The sequence below is a fragment of the Nelusetta ayraudi genome, unplaced genomic scaffold (genome assembly GCF_046127955.1).
Source record: "Nelusetta ayraudi isolate G7.1 ecotype Tasmania unplaced genomic scaffold, CSIRO-AGI_Nayr_v1 ptg000052l, whole genome shotgun sequence".
Classification (NCBI taxonomy): domain Eukaryota; kingdom Metazoa; phylum Chordata; class Actinopteri; order Tetraodontiformes; family Monacanthidae; genus Nelusetta; species Nelusetta ayraudi.
The window spans coordinates 8,139,972-8,165,099 of record NW_027466102.1 but is presented as its reverse complement, the minus strand read 5'-3'; the positions used below and the strand labels follow the sequence as shown (position 1 = coordinate 8,165,099).

General features: G+C 45.3%; 4 protein-coding genes and 1 long non-coding RNA gene across 5 annotated transcripts in view; 3 read left to right on the top strand and 2 right to left on the bottom strand.

Moving 5' to 3' along the window:
• The window catches only part of lpgat1 (lysophosphatidylglycerol acyltransferase 1), a 37,761-nt gene extending 36,919 nt beyond the window's left edge, over window positions 1-842 (bottom strand). The window contains exon 1 of the mRNA XM_076037556.1: window positions 177-842. The gene's annotated coding sequence lies outside the window, so the exon portion shown is untranslated. The remainder of the gene's footprint in view (window positions 1-176) is intronic.
• A 1,170-nt stretch (window positions 843-2,012) lies between these two features.
• On the bottom strand, window positions 2,013-11,885 carry ints7 (integrator complex subunit 7). The gene is made up of 21 exons (XM_076037587.1): window positions 11,800-11,885; window positions 11,077-11,229; window positions 10,796-10,925; window positions 10,139-10,285; window positions 9,873-10,010; window positions 9,743-9,789; window positions 9,457-9,656; window positions 8,371-8,493; window positions 8,172-8,289; window positions 7,928-8,062; window positions 7,704-7,801; window positions 6,930-7,169; window positions 6,283-6,420; window positions 5,917-6,123; window positions 4,743-4,937; window positions 4,488-4,591; window positions 4,327-4,395; window positions 4,071-4,203; window positions 3,238-3,336; window positions 2,862-3,047; window positions 2,013-2,481 (listed from the first exon to the last, which is right to left on the bottom strand). The coding sequence occupies exons 2-21, from the start codon at window positions 11,168-11,170 to the stop codon at window positions 2,137-2,139; spliced, it is 2,946 nt and encodes a 981-aa protein (XP_075893702.1). The 5' UTR covers window positions 11,171-11,229; window positions 11,800-11,885; the 3' UTR covers window positions 2,013-2,136.
• Window positions 2,386-3,144, top strand: LOC142896105 (uncharacterized). Its single transcript, XR_012928299.1, has 2 exons — window positions 2,386-2,525; window positions 2,841-3,144. It is a non-coding gene; the product is annotated as an uncharacterized LOC142896105 (long non-coding RNA).
• A 364-nt stretch (window positions 11,886-12,249) lies between the features above and the next one.
• dtl (denticleless E3 ubiquitin protein ligase adapter) lies at window positions 12,250-19,452 on the top strand. Its single transcript, XM_076037590.1, has 15 exons — window positions 12,250-12,471; window positions 12,812-12,952; window positions 13,035-13,127; window positions 13,226-13,287; window positions 13,367-13,487; window positions 14,049-14,114; window positions 14,211-14,326; window positions 14,412-14,485; window positions 14,579-14,685; window positions 14,796-14,900; window positions 15,588-15,700; window positions 15,785-15,874; window positions 16,057-16,180; window positions 17,350-17,966; window positions 18,848-19,452. Exons 1-15 carry the CDS (start codon window positions 12,420-12,422, stop codon window positions 18,911-18,913), a joined length of 1,947 nt encoding a protein of 648 aa, XP_075893705.1. The 5' UTR covers window positions 12,250-12,419; the 3' UTR covers window positions 18,914-19,452.
• A 588-nt stretch (window positions 19,453-20,040) lies between these two features.
• ppp2r5a (protein phosphatase 2, regulatory subunit B', alpha isoform) overlaps window positions 20,041-25,128 on the top strand; it is a 30,928-nt gene continuing 25,840 nt past the window's right edge. Inside the window, exon 1 of the mRNA XM_076037592.1 lies at window positions 20,041-21,170. Within this exon, the coding sequence (XP_075893707.1) occupies window positions 21,023-21,170 (148 nt within the window). The 5' untranslated portion in view covers window positions 20,041-21,022. The remainder of the gene's footprint in view (window positions 21,171-25,128) is intronic.

Sequence of the window (25,128 nt, the reverse complement as noted above, 5' to 3'; positions counted from 1 at the left end):
AGAAGAGCTTTGGGGATTCTAGCACGCCCGAGACCGAATGTTTAAATTAGACAAAGCATAACGTGAAGCATATCAGGGTTCCCCCGCCGCCCCCCCCGTTATCCACCAAAAAAAAAATGTTTGCCGAAGCTACAACGTACGGGAAGGGAAGAAGTCTAACAGCCGGAGCCACTTACCCGTTTATCGTCGCTGAAGCATCCAAGGACAAGCGGAGATGTGAGGAGGAATTGTCGGAGCAATGATTTGAGTCACGTGTGGCTAATCTTAAACGGTTAGGTTAGCATTTTCCCTGCCTGCCCCCTTTAGGTGATACGGCCGGGCTTCTCTTATCAGATCTCCGGGCAGTGGTACAAACGTCTGCTGCCTTCACAACAAACCAGGCGCGATAAAACCACGGCTGCACCCATCTAGCTCGCGTTATCCAGGGGGGCTCGGCCACCGCGCAGTCCCCGGCGGCGGGGCACCGTTAGCTCGCTAACTGACTAGCAAGCAACTCCACTTGAGCAGCGTCGCCGCCGACTCCATCTCAGTCCGAGACAGCGGGATAATTCCACTGATGCATCATCATCATCGTCGTCGTCGTCGTCGTTATCGTCATCGTCAAGTTAGCTAAGCGTTAGCTTCCGAGCTCCCCACCCGGCGGCGATGAACGGAGGGGAGGTCGGAGGCAGGCCCGGAGCGAACACCGCTGGATGCAAGAGGGGCACTAACTACAGCCGACATACGCTCGTCAAGTGAAGGAGGACGACGGGGGTTTTCGTGTCTCAGTGCGCGGCAGCAGCACCCGTTATCTTCCCCCGCCGGACCCGGATTCTAAGACCATCAATGTGCCGTCAATCACTCTAGTATTAAACCCGGAAGTCATGTCACAACAAGAGCTTTTGTTTGTGCCGCGTCTAAACTAAACAAATAACCATATTAACCTTTTCATGATTCATATCATGTAAATATATGAAAATAACACAACATCCATCCACCCCTGCCCGCGCGTCTCCTGCATTTTAGTTTGCAGAGGTGGTGGAATTCATAGCACAATACAGATTAATTCATGTATACATGAAATTCCCTCAATATATTTTCTTTTACAAATGGTACTGATATGGCAAAGCAGGTACCGTGTATTATTATTCGTATTATTAATTCAGTTAGTGTAGTCTATAATTTAAAAAAAAGAAAGAAAGACAGAAATTAGGGAATTTTACGATTACAAGTTTAACATTTTAGGAAGATCGTGATAATGGAATAACCCAAGTAGAAATACGGTTTAACCACTCAATTTCAGAATTCTTGCAACGTGCACAGCTGTGAGCGAAATTGACGAGTCCAAGCACTTTTATTTTGAAAAATCTCCGGGGAACTACAATGACCACTCTTTCCGACTTTGGCGGATCGAACTGGTTTAACCAGACGCCAGATTCCAGCCATTAAGTGCGCAGGCTTCCTGTTGTCAAACATTGGTGTTTAATTATACCTACAAATAAAGAGATGATTTTTCACATTGGAATAATGTGCTGAATATTTTGCATTGTAATTCGACAAATTCCCGCTGATTAAATCACGACATTGACCGATATGTTAAGGGGGGAACGCCACCTAATCAATTTGCATCATTAGTAAACAATGTTAGACTGACATCCTGAAACAGCGTCGTATGTTGTTGCTGTTAAGAATCAAACTGTTTGGAAATTCAATACTGCAAAACACACTTGCAGTCTCAACTTAACCTTGCGGTTTAGACAAGTCTGAACCTGACAGCGAGAATTCAGAGAATTTTGAACAACGATGCCTCGTTAGTGGCGATGGTCTGCCCCCTAATGGCCATTTATGATTCTACACTTCACATCAGTACCCAGCAGTAAATTCCAAGGACGTTCTGTGTGAAGTGCACATTGTAAGGATGCTACATTAAACGGTGTAGGATATCATACCGTCAAATCTTTATTCCTTCATAAGTGCTCAACATATATATTTATTTTTTTCAAAAACAACAAATAAAAAAAAAAAAACGGCATTTAAAGTCAAAGCAGGCTTTTAATCACCGAGACAACAAACATTTTCTTCACAAAGAAAAGAAAAATGATCAGGGCGCGCGAGCTTAACACTGTCTTGGATAAGTAAGCAGGGAGACGACGGTTGCTAGTAGCGAGCGTACGCACTCCTCTGGGGGGCGGGCTGCGATCCGCCAGGTTGCTGCTGCTGCTGCTGTTGCTGCTGCTGTTGCTGCTGTTGCTGCTGCTGCTGCTGCTGCTGCTGCAGCTGAAGTCGCAGCTGCTGGGAGTACGGGTCCTCCAGCGATTTGACGGAAACGGTCGTCTTGGGCCCCGTCTTCCACTCGGTGCCGCCCTCGTCCACAACGGACGCCTCCACGGTGACGCTGTGGGTCCCCAGGATGGAGAAGTTCAGCAGGAACTGCGTGCTGAAGTAGTCGTTGTGGGGCTCCACGCGCTTTTCGATCTCGTTGGTTTTGGAGTCGAGCGGAATCTGAACGGGGACGGAGGAAAAAGAGAGTAAATATACCCCAAAAGGTAATGGTAACGTGTAGCGATGCACTGATACCTGGGATGAGTACTCTACCTGTATTCGAAAAATAAGTGCCGATACCACGACACAAGCTGCGTTTTCATGAGTTTTTCGCAAAATAAAGCCAATAGATCTAAAAATTTCAACAAATTACAATTGCGATTTGCAGGTGTTTTCATTGAACGGTGTGCCGTAATTTTCGTAAAAACTCATCGGTGCATCCCAAGCAATATGTAAGGTGTTTCGATGTCAAGTGTCTTTGAGTTTCCAAAAAAAGCGCAATAAAAGTCTAATGTATTATTATTAATGTGTAATTACAGGATGTAGGCCACATTAGATACCTTGTAGTCGGGTCCCCCCTTAGTCTGGAGGACAGAAGTGACATTGAGGCACACAGACTGGATCTTCCTGAACAGTCCTGGGGTGGAGCCGTGCTGTACCACCCCCTCCACCTTCAGGGTCAGCTGCTGAGTGCTCTGCAGAGGGATGGGCTCGCTGGGAGTCCGCGGCGAGGGCGAGAGGGCCAGCTGGAACCACACACACACACACGCACACGCACACGCACACACACACACACACACACACACACACACACACACACACACACACACACACACACACACAGTGGTCAGTGTACAGAAAAGATAGCAGCTGTGCTATAACCTGGATTTAGACGGCAAGTAAAAAAAAAAAAAATGTAGTGAGTAGTGACGCTACCTTGATGCTCGTTGACTGAAGCTTTTGGAAGAAATACCTCTGGAAGGACAGCGGCACCTTGAGCAGGGCTATGACGGCGTCACAGAGGCAAGCCGTGTGCTGCGCAACCAGACAGGGGAAGAAGAAGAAGAAGGAGGAGGTGTATTTTCAGCTTTGACATTACATAATTCATAAATCGTTAGGTGATTGATCCTTCGCGATCAATCATCGATTAATTAATAAGCGGCAAGTTTTCCTGAGAACCTAAATTTCACAATGAAAAATGTGTAAGGAACACATTATTAACCTTTAAATAATGCTGAGGGTCCAATGTGACCACTTTTTACATTAGAGAAGAGTAAAAACACCCTCAACATTTATCCTCTGACTTTAAGTTGACTTCTAATGGATGACATTTCAACTTTTTAAAGTTGGTTAAAAGTAACTTGTTCTAAGTATACATGTATACACCACGCCATTTACCAAAAGAAAAACCTGTGTAAAAAAAAATTCAATTAATTCCGACTAATTTAATTTAATTTAATCGATTGAAATCTTTAATCGATCAAATTAAATTAATCGATTTTTAATCAATTCAATTCTCTAATCTTTCACAATTCATCGATAATCGGTTCATTGTTAACATCCCTAACAATTTTCATTTTTATTATGTGTTGTTGGTCTGATCATTTCCTCATAAAAATCCAACACATAGTTCTAAAAGAAAATTGAGAAATGTTGGGTTTTGGTCTTCAGTTCAGGCCTGTAAAGAAGACGAGTACTTCAAACTTGAATTACTATGGGAAACCCGACATGTCTCAGGTTTACGCCCTGCTCGCGAGCTGATCTCTCACCAGGAAGGACACGGGCGGGTGTTTCTTGGCGAGGCCCTCCACTTCCTCCAGCACGCGGCTGAAGACCGACACCATCCGTCGCTCGTACTCGCTCTCTGTCTGGAGCGCCCCCTGGCTGCCGTACTCCTGAAAACTACATCGCGGAGACGCAGTCTTGTTAGTCCAGAAGGTGTTGCGCCTCAGAGTCGTCACTTTGAGGACACGGCAACGACGGCGAAAATCTGTGACATTTGTGAATCCGTTCGACGGCGCTCACCTCGCCGCCTGCGGGTCCAGTATGAGCGCTTCGACCACATGGGAGATGAGCAGGCAGCTCTGTTGCTGGCTAAGCGGAGAGTCAAGGAGATAAACGAAAGGCGGAGAAGCCGGCGCAGCAAAACCAAACGAGAAAATCAAGAAACGGAGGTTGATGGATACAGCTCCACGTTGCGCAGGGTGGCGTAATCGGCGTCGAAGGACGACTGGTGCAGATCGGAGTAGCGAGCTGCCAGACTTCGGAACTCGTCCATGCACACCTTCATCTGAGGAATTAAAAAAAACAAAAAAAAACACCAACTTCGTTGATTAAAACGTGATACCTGGCAAATCTGTTTTGCTCAAGTCAAAAACTTTTTCGGCATATGCGCTTCGGCCGCCATCTCGGAGTCCGGGCATGTGATTTTTTTTTTTTACCTGCACGGCGATGCGGCCGCAGCGCTGCAGGTCGTTGCCGGAGGTCAGCGCGATGGTGGTGGCGATGGCGGGAGGGGGGCTGGTCTTCAGGCTGTTGCACGTGCAGATGAGCTGCGACAGGGCCTGCAGGGTGTCGATGCGCAGCTTGATGAAGTCGCACTGGAAGGTGAGCGGGCTGAGGGGAGTGCTGGCGGCCTGGGTGGGGCGGGGGGAGGAAGGGAGGGATTGATGGGACAGTTGAGAGATGGCCGCCGTCTCGTCGGGCGTTCGTGCGGACGCAAAAAGACCCAGCAAAACCCTCAACAGCGTCCAAGAAGCGTAGCAACAAAGACAGCAGGGTTGCGTTCTAGCTGATCTTGAAAATGAAATTTAGCGGCTCAAAGGCTAAAGGAGATATTTTGGCACAGAACATAATGTTCATTTGTCTGTTGACTCGAGTCAAACTGGAACCTCCAGAATAATAATTAAAAAGTTCCCACTCATTTTCACTGGCAAAATTTCAAAACCTTTCCATGACCATGCACAAAATTACCATAAATACAGAATAAAATACAAAGTAAATACGGAGTTTCATACCTAAAGGTCCAGTATGTAAAATTTGGCTTGATTTATGATTTTTATACAGGTAAAAGCTTAACATACTGCCCACAAATACATTAATAAAGGTGTATACTCTCAGTACAATAAAAGTAATTGGGTTTTTCTACCCTCATATATACAGGAATATACATAGAGCAAGGCCTAGTTTTTCCTAGCTCGCTCCCATCTTGCACCCGGTAGCCTGGCATTTAAATGAAACAAGCTGTCAGGCTTCCTTAAAGATTTTACACACTGGACCTTTAAACCTCCAGAATAATAATTAAAGGGTTCCCATTCATTTTCAATGACAAAATTCCCAAACTTTTCCATGACCTTACCACAACCTATAAACACTGAGTTTTCATGCTTATAACACATTTGTACCTTTGTGCATACAATAGGGTAGAACTACAAACAAATTTCATAAGTTTTTTTTTTTTTTTTTTACAAAATTCCAGGACTTTTCCCACATTTTTCCATGACTGTGGGAACCCTGGAGTCACAACCAGAAAATGCCGCCTAAAATCAACGGAGCAGCAAGTCGTCAGAAGGCGAGTTTTGCACACGGCACACGCCTCAGCCCCCGGGGACTGACCGTGAGGGAGGCGATGCCCTTCTGGTAGGAGCGCAGGGCGTCGGCGATGGCGCTCATGGCGCCGCTGTAGTCGCCGTCGGCCACGCGGCTCAGGCACTGCTCCGCCTGCGAGAACTCCTTCAGGCTGTTGAGCCAGAAGTAGAAGTGCTCCGACGCCACGCGGGTGCGCAGGCTCTGGTACAGCTCGCTGGAGAACTCGTGGCAGCCCTGCGAGGTCGGAAACGGTGGGACTGAGTCACGCGTCGGGCTCTCTTCACATAAGAATAGCAGTGTCATTTGCTCAGTTCTTCATTCGAGCTGTGGCAAGCTAAAGCTAAGTAAACATCACTACTACTGCTACTGACTGTTAATCGGCGTTGGCATTACCATGCGCGAGGCTTGCCGCGCGATGCGGTACACCGTCCAGCCGTTGGCGCTGCTCTCCAGCTGCTGCTTGATGACCGACTTGACTTCGGCCGACAGGGACGACTGGCTGGCCACGAAGATGACGGTGGCTAGAGAGACCTGCCACAAGCACAGGGACACCATGCAAAAGGTCTGGATGAAGCAAAGTCAAGCGACAACTACTGTGTTGGCTATTGCAACGTTCAACAAACTGAAATATATGTCTGTGATAAAAGAATACTGGAATATAGCGTACTAGCATGCTCTCATATCGATTAAAGCATAGATATAAATGTGGAAGTTAACCATTGGAGGTAACGTGTAGAGTTTGAGCACCCTCTGCTGGTAAGATTGCGAAAAGACTTCAATTGCAGCTCGAACTCCAGTTTTGAAAAACATGTTTGAGCTGTTTTGCACTTTTATTGTTTCCTACATAATTCCATGTGTAGTTCATACATAGTTCTGATGCTTTCGGTGACAAACTGCAATGTCAATAGTCATGAAGATGAAAGAAAAGACATTAAATTCATCGGCTGGGTCCAAACTTTTGACTCTTTTTGACTGTGTTCAGTCTTAACGGCCCCTAAACTTTTCTCGACTACTGCAGGCTTCTCCCCTCCTGAGCTCACCAGAAGCTCCTGCTGCTTGTCGGTGGACGAGTGACTGGCCACCCTGTACAGGTCCACCAAGTCGCCCAGCATGCCGTCGCCCAGCACGGGCAGGTGGGTGGCGATGGCGGCCAGGGCGTGGCACATGAGGACGCGGGAGGGGTCGCAGGAGAGGTGGAGCTGCCCGAGCAGGAACTCCACGGCCGACTGGCTGAGGTGCGGCCGACCTTTAAGCAGTTTGACCAGGGAGGTGAGCGCCGTCTGGGAAGAGAGAGAAGAAAGAAAAAAAAAACTGGGAATGGAAACACCTTCGGAAAACCTCTCAAATATCTCTAAAAGGTTTTGACGCTCTCATGAGGTGGTTTTTCAGACCTATCGATATCCAGGTAATTTGAGAAAGTGTCATGAAAACACTTTTTTCGCATTTACATGTTAGCGTACGTGACGTACGGGGTCACGTGACCAGTTCACTTCAAGTAAAAAAAAATTGCGCGATATGTTCGGACGGAGGAGGAGATAGAATATTTTTGATGCGTAATTGAAGAGAAGAATAGAACAACCATTCTTTACAGCAAATAAATGTAAACAAACAAAAGCAATCGTAATTCTCGAGAGACGAGACTTTACGAGAATTGCGGCTTACGCGCTTCACACCGTTCAATGGAAACACTTGCAAATCACAATTGTACTGTGTCGAAATTTTAGAAATATCACTATTTTTTTGCGAAAAACTGCAATGGAAACGCAGCTACCGGCGGCTTCAAAAGAACAACCCGCTTCCCCGCTGCGACCTACTTTCAGAGTTGCCTGGGCACTTTTGCTGCTGTCCTGGCTGCAGAGCATCAGGAGGGACTGCACCCCCAAGACCGTGTCCTGCTCCAGCTGCGCGATGTCTGGCGGAGGGAAATCACACGTGGAAGAAGTTCAGAATGGGTGAACGTTTAAAAAAAAAAAAAAAAAAAAAAAAATAGCGCAGAAAATAAAATCGATCTGCAAATCTGGTCTGGGACAAAACTAACCTTTGTCTGGACAGGAAACTGTGATGTTGGTCAGCACGATGACACCATACGCAGCCACTGGCAGGTTGCTGTGGTAACAGCATTCCTGTGCCAGTTTAACCAGGTCAGTCAGCCGGGGGGAAACTGAAGGTCCTCCTAAAGAGTTGAGCACAGATCAGCCCCAGAGTTGAGAAGCTTTACAGCACAGTGCACTGCAGCCATATCCTGCGTATTTGCCAGAGCTCGGATTGAAATTGAACACAACCTGTCATGCTACTGAAGTACTGCTTGATTGCGATTGTTTCGGAGAGGGTGGAGAGGACGGCCAGCATGCCCAGCTTCAGGCTGATGTAAGGGCTGGCCAAGGCGCACTCGCAGAGGGTCTGTAGGAGGGATCAAGTCAAAACGCTGCTCACAGAATTCACGCAAATGCAGACAGAACCCCGTGGCGGTGCAGACGGTACCTGGGTGTTTTCTCTGAGCCACAGGTGAGGCGCCTTCTTAGCCAGCAGCTTCAGGTCGTTGATTGCCAGCCTCTTGACCGCTCTTCTTGGATCTTCCTTCAGGTACTGCAGGAGGAGCTGCAGCTGGAAAGACAGGCGGGCGAAAAGAATTTAAAAATGTTAAAAACATTCTCTGTAGGTTTGTTGCAGTGAGACTTAAAAGCTTTTCCCAAGTTTTTTTGCAGCATTTTTAACCTCCTAACCCCCAATTTGCACCAAAAGCGTTTGAAAGTGATTGGAAAAGACGGCAAATCCGGTTGATTTTCATCATAATATACAATGTGCTGGATTTTTAAGTTTTTCGATGCGCTGGATTTTACTGTGAAAGGTCAACATGACGCATCGGCTTCAACACTGCTCAGTTCGGCCGTCAAATAATAAGGCAGTTTTCACTTTAAATCAGAAAGTATGATGAACAAAATGTATGTACACTTTAAATTCCTGCATTTTGTACGATACCAGCTAGGGAGGCTAACAATTAATCGATTGGCGATTAATTGGAGATTAAGAATTTAATCGATTCAATTAAATTAGTCGCAACGAATTGAACATTTTTTACACAGGTAGTTAATATCATTATAACAGTGTAGTGGCAGGAAAGATCAATTCACCTGTAATGGTCATAATATACATAGAACAACTTACTTTACAAAAAAAAAGTTGAAATGTGACCCATTAGAAGTCAACTTGAAGTCAGAGCATAAATGTTTAGGGTGTTTCTACTGTTCTCCAACGTAAAAATGGGTCACATTGGACCCTCAACATTATTTAAGGGTTAAATAATGTCTTCCTGGCACATTTTCTATTGTGAAATTTAGGTTCTCAGAAAAAAATTGCCGCTTATGAATTAATCGTTCATCAATCGATGAGGTCAATCGACTAACGATTAATGAATTAATCGATAATTTGCTTATGTTAATATGCTTTTGGTGAAAATTGGGGGTAACTCCATAACGTGGCATCTAACCCTAACCCCGTCATCTTCCCTTCGCTATTTGCCGACACATGTACAGCAAAGTCTGGATGCTGAGCTCTCTTTCATCATACCTGCTTTGGGATGTCAATTAAGGAGGAGGCGGCCAGCTGGGTGAAGGTGTGGAGGGTGACAATGACCATGGTGGTGGAGGGGTAGGAGTTGACCAGCTGCTGCAGGAGCTCTCTGCTGCTGGAGGCCAGGCTGGCGTCGTGGTGCATGTGCTGCAGCATGGGGATCAACTTCAGCTTCAGGTCCACCGGAGTTTCCAAACCTGGAGCGGAGACATTTAAGTGAAGCCTGCAGACACCGCAATGAACGCCGCAGTAACGAAGCTGCTGAAAAGAATGCGGCGTTTACCTTCAATCATCTCGCTGATTTTATTGCAAATGCCGGCAGCAAAATCCCTGAAAGAGGAGAGAAACGAGACAAAGTTATTCCCGAAATGTCGCCTGGAGTTCGCTCAGGCAACACAGTGTGTTCTCTTTACTTGGACTGCGCGGAGAAGCTCGCAGCGGCAAACACAGCAGCCTCCACCTCGACGTTGTCGTGAGAGTCCAGGCTCTGGCGAATGGTGTGGTGGGCATTTTTCCTCTCAGGGATGATGGAGGCCAGACTGCCGAGCATCCTGAGGAAACACACGCAAAAAATATGCCACTGATTAATTTCAAACTGGAGCACAGTGCAGCATTATTACTGCTTTATTACTACTTTCACAACCGGTTTCTATAAGCAGGATGTCAATAGCAGCATTACCTCAAAGTGATGGCTCTGGCTACGGGGTCATTGCTATGAATGACCGAAAAGACCCTCTTGACAAATTCGTCCACGTTGAGGATCTTCTCCAGGTGTTTCTCACTCTGCTGGGTTACTTTCAGGACGCAGAGACGCAGGAAGTTGTTCCTGAAATTGGACAGATAAGTGTCAGTAAATCACAATTTGGAGCAACACGTGTGGGATTTATAAAGATTTAAATAAAAAAAAATTAAAAAAAAAGAGGCTAATGATAGGGCTTATATTTGACATTCGACAAACAAGATTTGTTTATTTTCAGATGACGGCCGTAAAGCACCATCTTACTACCATAGAAATACAATCATCTTGATGCTTAAGACATACATGTTAACTGGTGTCAGGAGGCTTTAATGCTGGTGCAGATGTGGGTTAACAGAAGTCATGTTACTCAAGTTTAATGCATTGCTAATGCCAATATGCACTCAATAGCATCATTTTAGGGATGTACTTAATGGTACTGCTGGTCAGCTTGGGTACAGTGGAGAGGTGTGTATAGTTTTATGGAAAACTGTCATTCTGGGTTCACTTATTTGTATGTGTCTAAAATTCATAACAATACGACGCTTGGGCGTTTCACAGTCATATTAATGAGTTCGGGGGCACAAAACGCATCCATACCCAAGCCTGAAAATGTCAGCCAACTTGAGGAAAGCGGAGTTGATCAGGATGGGGAAAGGGTACTTCTGGAAGAGCTTGGGGAAGAGCACCACAGCTTCACACTGCTCCCCGATCTTCCCTGAGCGCAACCCTGGAATTAGAACAGGACCGGTCAGAAAATAGTAAGAGCTTCCCAGGACAGCTTAATATTACTGAACACGACGAAGACAAGAGGGAGGGCGAAACTCTGTGTAACGGGGAAAAGATTCGTGCTAGCTCGTTAGCTCGCTATGTTAGCGCACCTTTGTCCAGCTCCATGAGAGCGGAGTTGGCGTCCAGCTCTTGTTCGCCATAACAAGCTTCGGACAGGAATGAGCGCGCACTCGACAGCGACATCTCAGCCCCGTTGTTTATCTGAAAGGGTCAGCTTGATAGCATCCACGAGATGAATGGGACTATTGCTCTGTCTCAACTCAGGGTCTGCATCCTTGAAGTACGCATTTTGACAGGAAGTTGCGTCAAAGCACTGCGCGAAGGCCTGTCCCAATTCCCGAGGATGCTTTGGACGCTAAATATGCGTACTCGGAAATACACACTCGTTTTAGCCGATTCCAAGGCTGCACCGCTAATATCCTTCGCGCAATTGTGTATCCCATGATCCTTTGCGTGCGGCTGCAAAGCATCGTGGGATCCTGGGAAATCAGCTGAAATTAGCGGCATCGACTGGCAAGGACACTTCGTATAAATTAAATTTAACATAAAATATTCAGTTTTAACATCGGGTTTTTATTTATTTGAACATTCAACGCCATCGTTAGATGGCAAACCAATGGTTAGCTTGATACTATAAAAACGTCACTTCCGGGGTTGGCCAGCCGTAGGGAACGGCGGTGACGAAACGAGGAAATACGCCGAAGGCTAGACCGTCCTGAGTGGTGAGGCGGGGCTGGGAACTCTAAGAACCCTTCCTTCAGACGCAGGACACTCGGTCTCAAGGGTACAGAACCTGCATTGAGACACAGCACAAGTATGGATTACTGTGCACAGACTGTGGTGGAGGAGGTGTCGGTAGTACGTCATCAAAACCGGAAGTTAAGCGCAACAACTTCTGGTTCTCAAAAAAAAAAAAAAAAAAAAAAAAAAAATCAAATAAAGCGTAACATTACACTTAACATAAAACAATTCATTTCTACTGCACTTTATTGAAATGACAAGTTTAATTCTATTACCTTGGACCTTAAGTAAACCCTTCTCAGAGAGTTGAATATTGCGCAGTTTCTTATTAACTTATTATAGATCTAATAAATTTTCCCCGAAACGCCCACTAACAATAACTTTTATTACCTAATTTTTCCTCAATAGTACTCGGTGTCAAAACTTCGTGTTTTTATTACAATAGACGATTATAGATGCGTTGCTCGCGCCATTTGTTGAACAAACAGGATGCAGATAAGTCGGAAGTGAAGCAAACGTTTGTTTTCAACCAATAGGAGGGAAGGGACGAGTTTAGCGGGTTCCTTAACCCGCAATATCTGTTCGCGGGAAAGAGGAAAGAAGAGTGAGGAAACGGACCGCCGGATTCACAAACTATTCCTATTTTCTGCAAGACATATTTTTGATCGGAACCCCAAGGGGAGCGTTAGCAATGCTTTTCCGATCGATCGTTGACAGGGGAGTGGGCAGACGGAGGCAGAACGGTGAGAAAAGTCCCGTCCTAGTTGTGTTGTGAGTCTTTGTTGCGATCCGTACATTTCCAACGCTACTGGTAAAACTACGACAGCGTCTGTTGGTTTTAAATAAAAGTTTGCTAACCAAACTTTGCCAGGGAGACGTTTCAGTCGTCGTGACACGAACACGTAGCTCGTGGAGTTTTAACCGTTTCACAAATACGTTTGTTCAACTGGAATTACAGTAACGGACACTTTAGCACATTCAACGCATGAACGGATGGCATGCTAATGTTGCGGATTTAAGTAGCGTTGTGTCGAATGATGCTTAATACTGGCGCTCATCCAACACCTCGCCCTGTTCGAGCAGGCCGTGCTGCGGACAGCCGCTGGCCCAGTTACCCGCTGGGTTCCCTGCTGGAAGGCTACCAGTGCGTCCGCCACGATCAACACGTCTCCTTTGGGAACCTCGGCGACTCCGTGCCTCCTTTCGGGATGGCTTTCTGCCACGGTGAGGCGACGGCACCTACTTTTCAGACGCCGTGAGTTGGTTGACACTAACCAGAGTCCCATCTTTCTCTCTCGCGGATCAGCTGGAGAGCAACAGAACGTCCTCGCGGTGGCCAACGAAGAAGGTATAGTTCGGCTCTACAACACGGAGAGCCGCGAGAACCCCCTGCTCAAAGGTACGTGTATGCAGTTGATCTCCCCCCCCCCCACTTCTTTCAGTTTCAAAGACGTCAGTGGCTGATGTTTGTGTGTGTGTTTGTGTGATTGTCTGCAGAATGGCTGGCTCATGAGAACGCAGTCTTCGACATCGCCTGGGTACCAGGGAACTCCCACATGGTCGGTACCCTCGTTTTAGCGACGCTCCCCAGATGCATGCATGTTCGGATTGCGTTCCAAACTTCGATTTCACCTCCAGGTGACTGCCTCCGGTGATCAAATGGCCAGGCTGTGGGATGTCAAGTCCGGAGAGCTGTTGGGCAGCTTCAAAGGTCACCTGTGCAGCCTGAAGTCCGTGGCGATTGCACCGCAAGAGACAGGTACGGAAAGTAAACACAGCAACTAGGGACGCAAATTCGTTAATCGTTAGTCGATTGACCTTATCCATCGATTAACAATTAATTGATAAGGTGCAATTTTTTTTTTCTTCCTGAGAACCTAAATTGAACACATTATTTAACCCTTAAACAATGTTAAGGGTCCAATGTGACCCATTTTGACATTAGAGAACAGTAAAACTACCCTAAACATGTATCCTCTGACTTTAGTTGACTTCTAACTTTTTTTTTTTAAAGTTGTTTAAAAGTAACTTTTAAGTTCTAGTTATATTATGACCATTACATTATCTACATTTGAATTGCTCTTTCCTGCCACTACACTGTTATAATGATTTTAACTAGTATCGGTGTAAAACATTTTCAAATAATTGCGACTAATTTAGTTGAATCAATGAAATTCTTAATCGCCAGTTAATCGATAATCGATTAATTGTTAACATCCCTAGCAGCGACATTGCCTATGAGGAGCCCTTTAACCCCGAGGTTGAATATGCTGCATCAAATAGTTTGCACATATAATAATCGTCGTCTTCCAATATACAGATGTATTCTGCACCGGGGCCAGGGATGGAAATATTATGCTTTGGGACACCAGATGCAGTAAAAAAGGTATTTTTTTTAAATTCAGTTATTACTTTTAAATGACAAACAACATTTAGGTATTGATTCAAAGCATCTTACAATTAAGAGGGTTTTCTTTCTCAGATGGTTTCTACAAACCCACCAACCAGATCAGGGGAGCTCACAACAAGGCCGAGCAGAATCCTTCCACCAAGGCGAAGAAGAGGCGGGGCAGCGCTCGTGGCATGGCTCCTAGTGTTGTAAGTGTCCTCGTTGCCCACAACAGAGCACAGCAGAGGCTCTTATTTAAACCTGCATTGTGCGTTGTTTCTTTTCCTCTCGCAGGACAGCCAGCAGAGCGTGACTGTGGTTCTGTTCCAAGATCAGCACACCCTCATCTCCTCCGGAGCCGTCGACGGGTAAGAAATTAGCACCCTGTGTTACAAAGTTGGTCCTAAGTGGCGTCATCGTTTTAATTTTCGTTTTCCCACCCATCAACCATTCCAAATCAGTGTCATCAAGATGTGGGACCTCAGGAAGAACTTCACCGCACACCGCCACGACCCCGTTCCGCTGCAGACTTTCCCCTACCCGGGTTCCTGCATGCGGATGAGGCTCGGTGCGTTTCACACCACACCGGACAACCGCGTCTCTCTGTGAAATACACAGACAGAACAGGTTTAAATGTGCGAAGCTCAAAGCCTTAAAGTTATCCCCTGGGTCCCGCAGGTTACTCTGGGCTTGTTCTGGACTCCACGAGGTCCAACGTCTTCTGCAACTGCACCGATGACAGCATCTACATGTTCAACGTCAGCGGGGTCAAGACCTCTCCAGGTAAAAGATGATCCCAAGCTGAATGGGGAAAAACAGGCTCTGCAAAGGCAGGAATCATTTTTGCAGCATGTCAGTAGATGGAAGGCAGACCGATGTTTCGTTAAAGTTAATGTTAGAGATTGCATGTTGTGCAAAATTGACTTACCAGTGTTAACGATACTGTGTTCAAAAACAAGACAAATATACCATTTTTGCTTTTGCTTGTTTCAATTTTGAAAATGCACTCAAAATTTGCACATTTTGAAACACCTCAACATCCCTGCTAACCTAATTATAAATATATGAATCCCTAAGTGGCAAAGGACTAGAATAAATCCAGCAGTTTTAAATCCGACTGTCCATAAGATGTAAATATTTAGCTGTTTTTTTTCCATTCATGCCCTACAAATATTTTATTTTAATTTTTTATTTCCATATTTCTTTTAATTAATATAATTCTCCATCTTTCTGCACTATACAGTTGCTGCTGTAGTCATGCAAATGTCCCCACTGTGGGATCAATAAAGGTTTTTCCATTCTATTCTATTCTAAACTAGTCAACACTGAAACGCTGCAGGTCAGGCAGCTGTTTTAAATAGCCACTCTTTGCCTTTTGTTCAGCCTGTTTGTCAACAGATTCTACACCAGCAACCTTTTATAATCGAATTACTTGTTGACCCACACAGTACTGTGTCTCTTCTCCCATAGTGGCAGTTTTCAGTGGCCACAAGAACTCCTCTTTTTACATCAAGTCCACCGTCAGCCCGGACGACCAGTTTTTAGCCAGCGGTTCAAGTGACCATCAAACGCACATCTGGAAGGTGAGCTCTCAAATCATTCTGCTGTGTTATTCTTTAGGGGAGTTGTGTCTGTTGATAGAGCTTAAATCTTGTTTTACATGACAGATTTCTGACCCCGCGTACCCTCCCATGACGCTGCAAGGCCACAGCGAGGAAGTCACTTCCGTCGCTTGGTGTCCGACGGATTTCACAAAGGTAAAGACGAAGGCAAACTTTTCATTTGAAGCCCGCCGCAGTAATCTCCTCCATCCTGGCTTTTCCCTTTTTTGCTAAAACTTCTGGAGTCGCATCGCGCTCCCCCGCTGCGAAGCTGAGCTCCCCTGATGCGCAGTAGCGCTGATCTGGTTCCTGTTTAATCCTCCCCGCTCCGCCGACAGATTGCTTCCTGTTCCGATGACCACACAGTGCGGATATGGCGGCTCCGGCGCGAAATGGATGGAGCGCAGTCTACAGTCGGACAGGCCAACCTGGTGGGCTGGGCCCGGGCCAAGCCTCCCACAAGTAAGCGTCGCGGCGCAACCAGTAGCGATGTTTACAAGTGCAGTTCCTCTTCAGTCCAATCTAAATGTAAAAAAAAATATTTGTGTGTTTTTTGTTTTTGTTTTTTTAATTATTAGTCGTGCAAAGACACTGGAGCTGCGGTGAAGAGAACGTTTATAATCAGTGTTTTTGGGATTACTCCATAAAAGTAATGCAACTACTGATTACTGATTACTTCTTAATCTTAATAACGTAATCTAATTACTTCTTTGACTACTTTGTTTCATAAGTAATCAATTATTAATTACTAATTAATTTAGCTAAAAAAAAGAAAGAAGATAAAGTAACAGTTGCTCAGTGCTTTGGAATCAACTTTTTTAAAGTGCAAATTTTGCAATTCCAAATATTGCCTTTGTCCTCTTAACATGAATGAATTGTTACTTAATAAAGTAATTATGATACGATTACCAGTTTTGCCGCAGTAATCCTGTTACATTTTAAGTTTAATTACAGTGGGGGATTAGTAATAGATAACTCGCCAACACTGTTTATAATACAGGAGCTTTTTTTTTTTTAAGTTGGGGAGAGTCATACAGTGTGGAAGATTGTACCCAGACAGGAAGTAACTTATTGAGAGAAAGTTCCAGCCAATCGAGCCAATTGGCTTGAACAAATCAACTCAGTCAAAGTGTGATTTCTATTGGACGGAGCTGCACTGGATCAGAATCTGCAAGCTCTCGGGAAGAATTCCCTTTCTAAATATTTCCTTCCAACATATCAGACTTCCTGCTGCCGTCAGGCTTTACGACTGCACTCAATAAAATCGCCTTGTTAACCACTTCACTTTATAAACGTGTAATGAAACAGGTATTTATGTCAGCATTGTGTAGATAACTGTAAATAATCCAACCGTTTATAACATGTAAATATCTTGTTTTTCCTTCCTACGTTTTATTTTTACTTTTATTTCTTTATAATTGATATAATTTTTCCTTCTTTGCACTACATTTTGTTGCTCCAATATGGTATTAATGAATCTATTCTGTTCTGTTCTATTCTATTCTAGTGTCAGTGAAGCAACAGAGCATCAACACAGCTCTGGGCTGCTTCTCATAATTTTTTTTTTTCATCTTTCATGAATCATTCTATTCCTTGGCTCCATGCTGATTTATATCTCTGCTCATCCGTAGCTGCTCTGCTCCGAGCGGAAACGACCCCCGCCAAGGTCCAGAGGGCGGAGAGTCTTGACGGCCCGCCGTCGCCGCAGCCCGCCACCTGCGCTCCCAGCGGCGCCGCCCTGCCACTGCCCTCCAGCACCACCGCCTCGCCTCCACCTTCCCGAGAAGCTCCGGCGCCGAAGCTCAGGACGCCGACGACCATCAAGCGGTGGTTGACGCCCAGCCCGGCCAGACCTATTCCGCGCCAGGTGCTAAGCCCGTGCATCCAGAGCGCGGCTGCCAACGCCTCTCCGGCCGAGCGCCGAGCCAAACGCAGGCTGGAGACGGGCGACGGCGAGCCACCAGCCGTCGGTGACGAGTTCGACGGTGTGACCGAACTCGACCCGGCGGCCAAGAGGAACCGCGGCCAGTCGGAAATCTGCTGCTCTGCTCGGACACAAATGGAGCAGAACGCCGAGGACGATGAGCGGGCGTCGGGGAGCAACGCCGGCAAAGAGAATTTTTCTCCAGGAGGAAGAGACTGGCTGTCGGCGATGAGCCAGAAGAAGAGGAAAGGTCAGGGGAGCTCCCGGGTCCATAAAAGCCCCGTTGCATCGAAAAAACCAGAGGGCAAGATACCAGCTTCACCGGTGAGCACAAAAAACCGAAGGTTTTTGGTTTTAAAAGTTTGAAGTAGGGATGTTAACAATTAATCGATTATCGATTAATCGTCGATTAAGAAGTTAGTCGACTAAATGAAATTAGTTGCAATTAATTGAACATTTTTTACAGGGCTTTTTTTGTTAAATAGCTTGGTGTATACCTGTATACCTAGAACAAGTTACTTTTAAACAACTTAAAAAAAAAAAAAAAAGTTAAAATGTGACCCATTAGATGTCAACTTAAAGTCAGAGGATAAATGTTTAGGGTGTTTTTGCATCCCTAGTTTGAAGTTTCAGTTCAGCTGGTTAAGTGGCGTCCCGGCAGCCAAGGTTGTTCTGCTGGGTCCAGTGGAACTGGATTGTTTCTCATCTAATTCCATTTCAGGGACTTTGGATTTTCCTCTGTTTTTCCTCACACTCCATGTTTTCTTTTTTCCTCCGTGCTGTCCCTAATCTTAAAATAACCAGAGCTAACAAAACACCCCACTGAGCTTTTATTATACATCACGGTGTACGATATTTTACTATATTACATCAAATAAGGCACTTGTACATGATTGTGTTAAGTCTAGATTTTTTTTTTCTTGTTAAGAGGCTCTTACAGCCAGATTTTAAGACGCTAATTATTTCTGTCGGCGGTCCTCTACACCTATAATTACCTGGAATGTTGTCAGTCAGGAAAATCCAGTCACCTCCTGTCTTCACTGAACATCACTGAGAAAACAATTGTACAAGTACAACAATAGCATTTGGACAGAACATGCTAAGATTATTAGGTGTCTAGTTTTGATGTTTAGGATCATAATGTTTTTCACAAGCTCGATTAGTTACGAGATATGAGTTGACTTGTTTCCTTTCTTTTCTTGCAGACCATTCGCTCACCACAGAGCATGAAGAAAATTTCCACCTATTTCACAACGAGGCCTCGGGAGTGACCTGGATCGCTGTCTTTCCTCTGCGTGTTCTTTGTACATTTTGTTTAAATGGAATTCTGAATCGGCAGCCTTTAAATATAGTGCCTGCATCCAGGTTACCTGGGCTTTGCTGATTTCTGACAAAAACCTATTGAAGTTGAAGCCTTTTTAGAATATTGGAAGGGAGATTTAATTTACGCTGGGTCAAAGGTTCCCATGTGAGCCCTCGTGACAACTCTGAGAGATGTGTTAACACATATAATATGTTTGTCCTTAAAGAATTCCGAAACCACAAAGTATTTGTCTCCCAGTTTTAGTAGCAACTGACAACGTTTAACCAATTTGCCTTGCCTGTCTGGCTTTTTATCAAAGTTAACTCTGACGCACGGTTTCTTCTTTATGGTTTTTTCTTTTTTTTTTGCATGTATAGGATTGGACATGAGTTCATGTTCTAGTTGTTCATATGTACAAAATAACCAACCATTTGTTCCTTGGTTCCTTTGTATTTAAGTTGTGCTTTTGCCAAGCTAAATTTTATTAAACTGAAAGTGGTTTTCAGACTTCTGCCTCAGTTTTGGTGTATAAGTGTTACCTGTTGAAGAGTGCTCTAAAATTTTGTCTCTTGACCAATTTTTATATATTAGTTTCCTCACAATTGGGATGCATAATAGGGGAACTTTGATGTTTTTTTTTAAATTGAAATCTTTAATTTTTATTTGTTTGTTTATTTTAAATTCCATCTTAGTTGTGCTGGTAAATCAAGGCAAAAGAGAGGACTGTGTCTGGCTTTTATCACTCTTGAAGTTTGCTGTGTTCAATAGGCCCTCAGGGAAGTCATTCTTTGGCATTATAAGCAGAAGTATTCCATATTAAATCTCATACTGACAATAAATATCAACGACACATCTCAATTTAAAACGTGCCCTTTTTTGTAGCCAAATTTTTAACAAATTTAAATCATTAAACGACGCCAATATCGTCGGCATCAACCTGACCGTCATGTATTTGTTTTTACATGTCACGTGTCGAAGCCCCGTTTTCCGCCGGACGTGATTGGGCGAAAAAGTTTCAAGGTCTCCAACATGCCGCGCTGTGATTGGCCGGCGGGGGACGTCAGTCGATGACGCAGGGCAGCCTGTCACGCTCTGCGGCGAGCCTGGCGTTCCGTTCAGACGGAGAAACGGCATCATCGTCGACACAACACTTATGGCCGAAAGACTACGCCGTGTTTTCGCGTTGACGACCTGAGAGCGTTTCGTTGCGTTCGTCGGAGGCCATGCGAACCGGACGAGCTCTCTCCGCTCACCGAGGGACGCAGTTACGACGGCTGGACGGTGTTTTTGGACGAGGCTAGCCTGTAAAGAGCCCTCGCGCCGTCGACAGAGACGGTTTCAAACTTCAACCTCGAGCACTCGCCCCTTGAAGAAAAACAATCTGAGGAAGTCCACCGAGGATTTACACCGAGCGGCGCTCCAAAGACACCGACTTTGCGTCGGAACGAACAGCTTAACCTCACCGGACAAACTGTCGCTATCGTAACTTTCTCCCCTCCTCTTTCCTCGTCAATGACGCAAACTTGTGGCATTCTTATCGTCGGATAATTTTAGCGAGCTAGCTTGTGTCGCGGCGCCGCAGCTCGTTGCGGTGTCTTCAGCACTTCTCAACTTGAATTCGTTCCGACAATGTCCGCGGCGTTCTCCGCAACAGGTTGACCTTTTTTCTTCTTCTTCTAACCACTCCGGACAGGAGCTACGGGAGAAAAAAAAATTGTGCGTAGAAATCTCAGTGTCGTTATTTGCGTAACTTGGTTTTTGAGCGATGCCGTGAATTGTTGTTTTGCGAATTGCGTCGGATAATTAATAATGAACGCCGTCGTCCCATTGGAGAACTATTCATCCTTGTAACGCGTTCTGTGGACTCAGTAATAACGATTGATCATATTTTTTATCACACGGACTAACACAACACTCTGGACACAAGAGCTCCGCAGCATATTTTAGTGTTACTACGGAACGGCAGAAGGGGAAATAAACCCTCTCATTCGAGCAAAAGTACACACCAGCTCGTTTGAATTCCTCGGCAGTTTCTCCTTCCTCCTCCTCCTCCTCTTCTCCTTCTTCTTCTTCAAAAATGTCGGCCATCTCCGCATCCGAGAAAGTGGACGGCTTCACCAAGAAGTCCATGAGGAAGGCCCAGAGGCAGAGGAGATCCCAGGGCTCTTCCCAGTACCGCACTCAGAGCGCCCCGGTGGAGCTGTCACCGCTGCCGCAGCTCAAAGGTAAGAGGATGAAGGCGTCTGCAGCTTAAAGTCGTCTGGCATGACGACTGCTTTATGTGCACTCACACGTGCAAATCTTGTCTGGATGTCTGGATACCGCGAAACAACTGTGCATGGAGTGCAATAATATTAGTAATAGGCAAAGACTACTTCGATCAGTTGTTGTTGCCTCTGCTGCTGCTGCTGCTGCTGCTGCTGAGGAGTTCACTCTTGTAAATCTGCACGGAGGCAAGTGTTTATGTGGTGACCTTATCAGGTCACCACATAAATGTTTGTGGAAAAGTCCAAATTCCCCCCCCAGAGGTTGTTGTTTGACTGTTGTTGACATGACATGGGCGAATGTGTAGAATGCTCGTGAAACATCTGACTGGGAGGGAAAGCAAAGGCACGACGTCCTCCTCCTTTGCCTCTGCAGCCAAACAGGTTCGCAAGTTTGCCATTTTGCCAACTCGCAAGCCTGCGTGTTTTCCAGTGCAAACACGCCGAGCCGTTGCTCGAGTGCCGTGCCAGAAGCGAGAATCGCTGGAGTGACGCGGAAGGCTGCAGCTGGTTGCGGCGCACTCCCCGTTGGTTCCTGTGCGTAATCACAATTACCCCGGCAAAACCCAATAAAAGTGAGTTTAAACGCAAGCAAGTTCTTTGTGCAGCCTGACAGAATTCAATCGCTGAGTGACAACGTGCAACACCAGGCACCGCCAGCGCATCCACTGAAATATTACAAGTTGGATCTGAAGAACGTATCTGATTTGTTTGTAGTTATAGTTGTAGTTTGTTAGTGTTACTTGGATCAGTGCAGCGGAGAAGACGTGACGGCCAAAAATGCGCCTTGTTGAAACCTGACGCCACCCGTGCTTGGATGTGGGCCACCGTCATCAATGTTTAAAGAGGCTGTTGTCAGTCGGTGGAGTTTTGTTTTGGGTGGAGGTGCTCCAATGCACAACCTTATTGCCCACTGATCCAGGTTCCTGTCTATTTCTTTTGAAGCACGTCAAGCATAAAATGTCACATTTTGGTCGTCGTAGGTATGAATTTAACGGTTGTTTTTAGGGATGCTAACAGAATTTAAGAATTTAATCGATTAAATTGAATTAGTCACAATTAATTGAGCATTTTTTTTACACAGGTAGTTAATATCATTATAACTGTGTAGTGGCAGGAAAGAGCAACATTATTTACGGGTGAAACAATGTGTTCCTTACACAGTTTTTCATTGTAAAATTTAGGTTCTCAGGATCTCAGGAAATCTGCTGCTTACCAATTAATCGTTCATCGATCGCTAAGGTCAATCAACTAACGATTAATGAATTCATCGATAATTTGCATCCTTAGTTGTGTTGTGTTTTGGAGTTGCAGCAGCGGTTGCATGTGTACAGAATGAAAAGGCCCTCTGAGGCAATATGTTATTGCAAAATTGGGTTACACTCATAGTTTGATTGATCGATTGATAGTATTTGAATGTTGTCTCCTGGTTTGTTTTAGATTCAGAATTTTTTTTAAGGACAAAGATACACCAAATTTGATATATTGATTGATTTCGTTTAATGTCCATATTTCAATAAATACTATTAAGATGATTTTGAGAAGAGTTCATATTTACATGATATTGGCCCTAATGGGCATGTCTTAAGTTGTTGCAGCTTTGTCACGTTGTCTTGGGGTTTAGACAACAGCAGACTAGTACAGCTCATTGACCCAAGTTTTGAGTCTGCTTTATTTCTAATAATTCAGTTTGATAAACTGTACTGAGAATGTCTGTCAAATTTCATCGCAGAGTTCCTGTTGTTACCCACAACACTGTATAAAAATGGTCATTTGGATTCCTGTGCCAAGTTTTTCGTTTTCTGACAAGCCTCAGCGTAGTAACAGCGTTCGTGTCATTGGAGTGCGGAGGTACAAATGAAATCACCCAGACTTGTCCGGTCTAGTAGACGTTGCTCATGATGAATCGGCGGTCTGCTCAAGACAAAGCAGCTTCTGAAGAAGTCAAGGGCAAAACATTGCAAGAATCTCTCGCCATTTGGAATGAATGTAATTATACTGTTATTTTTTCTTAAGAAAACTAAATTATTAATAAAAGAAATCCAACCTATAGAAACAACAAAACTTTGACTGAATGGCCCAAATTGTTTTGCCTTTGGGACATTTCTTTAGCCCGTGGCTAGTTGTGTCAATATTAATGGTCTGAGCGGGTCATAAGTGGTGATGTGGTAATGAATATTGTTTACACAAAGCTGTGTTCAACAACAGCTTTTTGAAACGACACCCCGATTCCGAAGCTGAGCGTCCGGAGGCCCGGTCTGACCGGATCACCTGCTATTTCTCTCGCCGCGCCGCGGTTCGGTCGGGCCCGTGTTGATTTCAAAGCCGCCCTCGTGAGCCGAGACCTGGTGCGTTGGACGGCATCCAGCGCTCGCATCCCAAGTTGATAAATGCCAATCTGTGAGTGGAAATGAGCATCCGCCCACTGTCCTCGTGTGCGTTTGGCCTGATAAATGAGGGCCACCGGGCACCGACGGCGAGCCGACTCAATTAATTTAACTCAATTTTGTCGAGGTAAATTGAGTACAGCTCAGACGCTTGACTCTGATTACGCAATCTCAGAAGATGACGTCGGAGATTTGGTCAATAGTGCTGCAAGTATGCCAACTAAAACACTCTGTTGTCATTTGCATGCGGTAATGGATGTCTTTTTTCCCCCCCACAAAGTCAAAGTACTTTTTAAAATCTATTTATTAGTCATCTCTTTACTTTCTCTTTAAATTTAGTTGTGCTTTTTACGTGACAATTTGATTCTGAATGTGGAGTTTCATGACGCTGACCGCAAACTCAAAGTATTTTTTAATTATTTTTATATTGTTTACTAGTAATCGCTTTATTTTCTTTTTAAAATTAGTTGCACTTTTTGTGTGACCATTTGATTCTAAACTTGGAGTTTCATTGATACTTTTCCCCGTTTGAAAATGCTATATAATTTCTGTAAGAAACGGTGTTGAGTTCAGTTTCTGCCATGGCGCAAACTGTAGTTTGAGTTTGTTTCCTTGTCGTCGTCGCCGTTAACTTTAAAGTTGCGCCGGGTTGTTTGGACGCTGGAGCCGCGCGTTAGCCTGCGGCGGCAACCGCCTCCAGTCGGAGGCATTTCTGCTCCTCCCGAATGGGCCGCTCCAAATTAGAAGCGCATGCCGAGCAGATGCGCTCTAATAAAGTTACGTTGATTGTCTTTATCAGCTCCACCTTCCCTCCCCAGCCCCCTCTTATTCTGAAAACCGGCAGGTTTTCGGGTCCTTAAGGGCCACGTGCCGCCAAAACCAGATTCCAGCCGCTGCGGAGGGGGTTGGAGTGCTCGTGGCTCCTGTTGTGTGATAGACACCGGAGCGATGACTCAGTCAGAGACCGACGTTTGTTGCCATGGCAGCCCCGGAAAACCTCGACGGCACGAGCCAGGAAAATATTCCACTTTCTAATTATGGCGCCCCCCCCCCCCCCCCCCCCTTCATTTAGGGTAACATTTTTATTTTCGTCGGAGCCGCCGAATTTGCATGCCGTGGCATTTCTAACTAGGCCCCTTGCATGCGTGTTTGGGCGATCGCGGAATAGAGTGGCGGTATCGCCGAGAAGCGCATTGATTTTTCATCTCGCCCCCTGATGACTCAGCCGGCTCGAGCCCGCGGTGGCATTGTGCTGTACGTTTTCTTTCGGGTTTGGCCCATATCACAATCTGTGCCTTGCCTCCCTCCATCTCTCTTTGCTCGAGCTTGCAGGTTCATTTTTTTTTGAAAACTCAGACAGGGCAATTTGGATATTCAGGTATCAGTCTGGATGTTTTATAAAGCACAACCCCCGTTTGGCCTTGTTGCTGAAATCAATCGGAAATCCATTTTTGTCATTTTCCCTTGTAATGTTTTATGCCTTTTAGCTGCATCCTAAGGCCAAACTACGGCCATGGGGGCCAAGTTGAGCC